This window comes from Triticum urartu, chromosome 7 (genome assembly GCF_003073215.2).
Source record: "Triticum urartu cultivar G1812 chromosome 7, Tu2.1, whole genome shotgun sequence".
NCBI classification, from domain to species: Eukaryota; Viridiplantae; Streptophyta; class Magnoliopsida; order Poales; family Poaceae; genus Triticum; species Triticum urartu.
Genome location: NC_053028.1, coordinates 693719014 through 693723191, shown reverse-complemented (window position 1 = coordinate 693723191; position 4178 = coordinate 693719014). Strand labels below are relative to the sequence as shown.

Below are 4178 nucleotides of genomic sequence, written 5' to 3'. Positions count from 1 at the left end.
GTACACTGTGGCGCCTCAGTGCTAGGCGCTGCAGCGACTGTAGCTTGTAAACTTGGTCATTATCAGGTACATTGCAACATTTCCTAGAATAAGCAGTCAGAAACTTTGCAAAGACAACAAGAATAGTCACAGTTTGAACATTATTAAGACAACAAGTGCAACATAGAGGATCAAGTTCAACATTGCTAAGACGTCAACTCCAAGTTCAACATAACTAAGACATACAAAGAGGATCAAGTTCCATAGAGCTACCACAACTCCAAGTTCACCGGCATAACAACTCCAAGTTCACCGACATTACAAATAAAGGACTATGGCTGGTTCCTAAGAAGAGCTAGTTCCTTGAGCGCTTTTTGGCTGCTCCCCCCCCCCCTCTTGCTGGCTAACTTCTTCACCTTCCTAGGAAGAGGAACACGCTCCCGCTCCGGCTCCGGTTCCTCCACATCATCGACATCGTCATCCAAATAGTCATCCAAAGCCGCCATCCGCGAGGTGCCGACCGTCCTTTTGCCTCTTTCGGTGAAGTCTTCAGGTGTGTACTTGTTGATTCCCTTTCTAGGCTTTAGCATGTATGCAGACCTAACCTGGTACGTCCCCAAGGTCATATCATCATCAGCAACCTATGCATCAACAAAAGATATGGAAAGACCGTGTGTGAGGATATAGTTAGCAATGCATCAACAATTGGATATATATGCTCATGCCATACCTCTTGGGTGACCACACCCACATCCTCATCCTCCAAATGATCACCATGGCTCTGGCCCGAAGCGGGATCTGATGGTGTCGCCGACCTAGACCGTTTTGGTGATACATACTCGGGGTCACGACAACCAAAAAGGTTTGATAGCCGTCTTAACTTTTGGCCCTGGCGCTGCAACATGTACAAGTGAATGAGACATCGAACGTAGCAACACATGTTAAGTGCTAGTTTGAAGGAGATGTGAACCTTGATGAATGCTCGAAGTGCACCTGCTCCATCGCTTTTGCCAGCCGGGGTTGTTTCAAGAATAGTCTCGGTCTCATCAGCTGCTTTCTTGATCTGGGCACGCTATGAACAGAAATGGTATTAACGTGTTAGGCAAGCGAAGATGTGAATAGTGTGAATGAAAAGCAAAGAGGGCAAATACTTGAAAGTTCATCATTGGAGCCGAAGGGATCACTGAGTTGCCTTTCCTGACTAATGCGTTGTACTGGTGTTGGGCTACCTCATCAAAAACAGTGGGTTCTTCCAAAATCTCCTCAGCATACGCCGGCTTGCATACCTCCACACGGGTACTTGCAAGAAACCATGTGAGATAGTTGTTGAACGCTACAGGGCAGTGCTCACGAAGCTGGACTCCTTTTCCAGCCCTAGCTTGCTCCACACTAAGCGCAAACTGTACGACATACTTTCTGTGATGCTTGGCCCAATCCTTAATCTTCCGCTGCCTTTTCCTATCCAACCTGCAAGTTAGAAACATAATATTAGTAGCATCGAAACCGCCGAGAAGTTGCTAAGTACTCAAGGTTAATTATATCTTACGCGTGTAGCAACTTGTCCGTGTCCTCCCACTCCGGCGGATGTGCCTGGAACAAACCAAACTGACGGCGCACTCGATGTGGGAGGTGAAGCTGAACCGCCCAGTTGCATATGAGTGGGCACCGCATACGCCAGAGATCCCTATCCCTAGTGCACATCGGATTCAGCCTGAACTCTAAAGGGTTACCAAAACTATCTCCTGTTCCATACGGCTCCCATATCACCTGCAAAATGGGATAGAATGCAAAATTGATATCGACTTGCAATAGAAGCATCATAATCACTTATGCCATGTCAATTCACCTGCTCAGGCGTGATCGCGTCAAACTCGCTCTGGTACAACTTGTACATGACCGAGGGATCATCTGTCGTCTCATTTATCACATCCCACTTGTAAGCCCAAGTGGGTAGCCGTAGTAGGTCGCCTTTGTCGTCCCAATCATTGTACTTCACCTTCTTCGGACGTCCAACCGGCAAACGCTCCCAGCTCCATATGGAAAGTGCGAGCAAATAACCACCAATACCTCCAGATGACCTACAACAGGCTTCGTCCAACTGCACATAAAAGAGAACATGGTTCAATTAAGAGCAAGATCGCATTCATAATGTAGCAATGAAGTGAAAAAGAAACAACTTCATACCTGTCTATACAAGTAAGCCAGTGTCGCCGAACCCCAACTCCATTTGCTATCGAAGACGGTCAACGCCTTCAGCCACATCCATGGAGCATTCTTGCCTGTGCCATCAGCAAACATAGTCCTGGATATCACATACCACATGTAGACACGAGCATATGTCTTGACCGTGTCCTCATCAGCTTCCGGTGGGCAAGTACCAAAGTGCTCAGTAATCCACGTGAAAGTAGCACCGGCTGCGACTCTTTCCTTCTTCTTGTTTTCTGCTGCTGGTTCCGGAGGCTCCGGAGGAACCATACCGATAAGGGCATGCATCTGCGCGCGCCACCCATCGGAATCGGTGCTCATACATAGAGGATTCCCATCGATAGGAAGACTGGTGATCATAGTAATATCCTAGAGCGTCACTGTCATCTCCCCGGTCCGTAGATGGAAACTATGTGTCTCCGCCGCCAATGGTCAATAAGCACGGTGAGTGCTGGAGCATTGTTGGGTGGCGTCGACCGTCTGACCATATGAATGAAAGGGAGAAGTCATGTCTCCCTTACATACGGTGTGTATCGCTCATCATAGCGCATCCACCCAAGGGTGACCCCGTGAGAACGAAGCTTCAAAGGTGCAAGCGCCTACAAACAAACAATTCATAACATTACATATGGGGCATTTGTGTTTGAAATAAATACGAAATTCATAAAACAGGCCACTTTCATTATTACCCGCTACTCCACCGCCATAGCGTACGACCGGTGTTGTTTGTCCCAGTGATCATCGAGAAGCCAAACCATCCTAACAATTTTGAAAGAAAGCTTTCTTGTCAACACGATTATCTTTTCAATACAAATAAACTAAAGTACGCCTACTAGATGCAACCGTACCAATCTATGTATCCAACCATATCAAATCAAACAAAACTAATAAACTAGGATTTCACAAATAACTAGGCCTACTTCATACAAATAACTTTTCCATAAACTATGCCTACTTCATACAAATAACTTTTACATAAACTAAACTAGGGTTCCACAAATCAAAGAAACAAGGGTTGTAATACATGCAAAGTTCTAATACATGAAAGACTCAAATCTAATCTAATCAAACAAGGATTCCCCAAATCTTCAAAATATCATATTTTCTATGGATAGAAAGAAGGGGATCGGAGGAGAGTACCTTCTAGGATGGATTGGTGAAGAAATGCACGGACCAAATCATCGGATCTGAAGGATTTGGGAGAGGGGATTGAGAGGGGGAGAGGAGGAAGCCGCCGGCGCGCCTGTTCTGTAACTGCTGGAACGAATGGGTGGGGTGGGGAGAGGGGGAGGGGGCGGCTGGCATCTAAGTCACAGTGCAGCGCCTACGGGCCGGGCGCTGCACATTACATGTGTGGCGCCTAGCTCGGAGGCGCTGCACTATTGGGTGCGGGCCCAAGGGCTGCCACGGTGGACAGGCGTGCAACGCCCCAGAGCTGGGCGTTGCACCGTAGGGTGTGGCGCCTGCGTGGCGGGCGCTACACAAAAGGGTCAGTGCTGTGAAATAGTTTTATGGGCAGTTCATTCCGTGAATTGATTTCGTTTCAAGGTCAAAATTGTCAAATTTGCTGACTAGTGGCTGCTCTCCTCCTGTCTTATCGTGGGCTGTGGGCGCGGCGCCCATTGATCGTTCGCTCCCACACACAAACTGGGGATCTCTGACCAGGTGAATTAAAGATTGAACTCGGTTCAAAAAGATACTATTAAGATTGAACTCTGTAGGCCCGACCATGCATAACTGCTAAGGCTGCTGCCAACGCATCGATGCTTAGGCTAGTCAAGCTGGTTATAGTGGGGAGTAACTTATATTAGTGTCATGTATATGACACTAGTCTAAGTTACTATTTTCATAGTGCAAAGTAATATAGTAGTAGTGTAGTAGAAGACTTCATTTATTAGTTTATAGACTTATCTTATTTTAAGAAGCGCTATGTTACAGTAACATATTATGTTACCATTTTTCAGTAATTACATGCCACGTAAACAAAATTAAGA

The 4178-nt window shown here is 46.5% G+C and overlaps 1 protein-coding gene across 1 annotated transcript; it reads right to left on the bottom strand.

The window, feature by feature from the left end:
- Nucleotides 1-824: 824 nt before the first annotated feature.
- On the bottom strand, nt 825-2492 carry LOC125519442 (serine/threonine-protein phosphatase 7 long form homolog). The gene is made up of 6 exons (XM_048684250.1): nt 2164-2492; nt 1826-2077; nt 1526-1746; nt 1131-1446; nt 973-1051; nt 825-874 (listed from the first exon to the last, which is right to left on the bottom strand). Exons 1-6 carry the CDS (start codon nt 2470-2472, stop codon nt 825-827), a joined length of 1227 nt encoding a protein of 408 aa, XP_048540207.1. The 5' UTR covers nt 2473-2492.
- Nucleotides 2493-4178: the final 1686 nt, after the last annotated feature.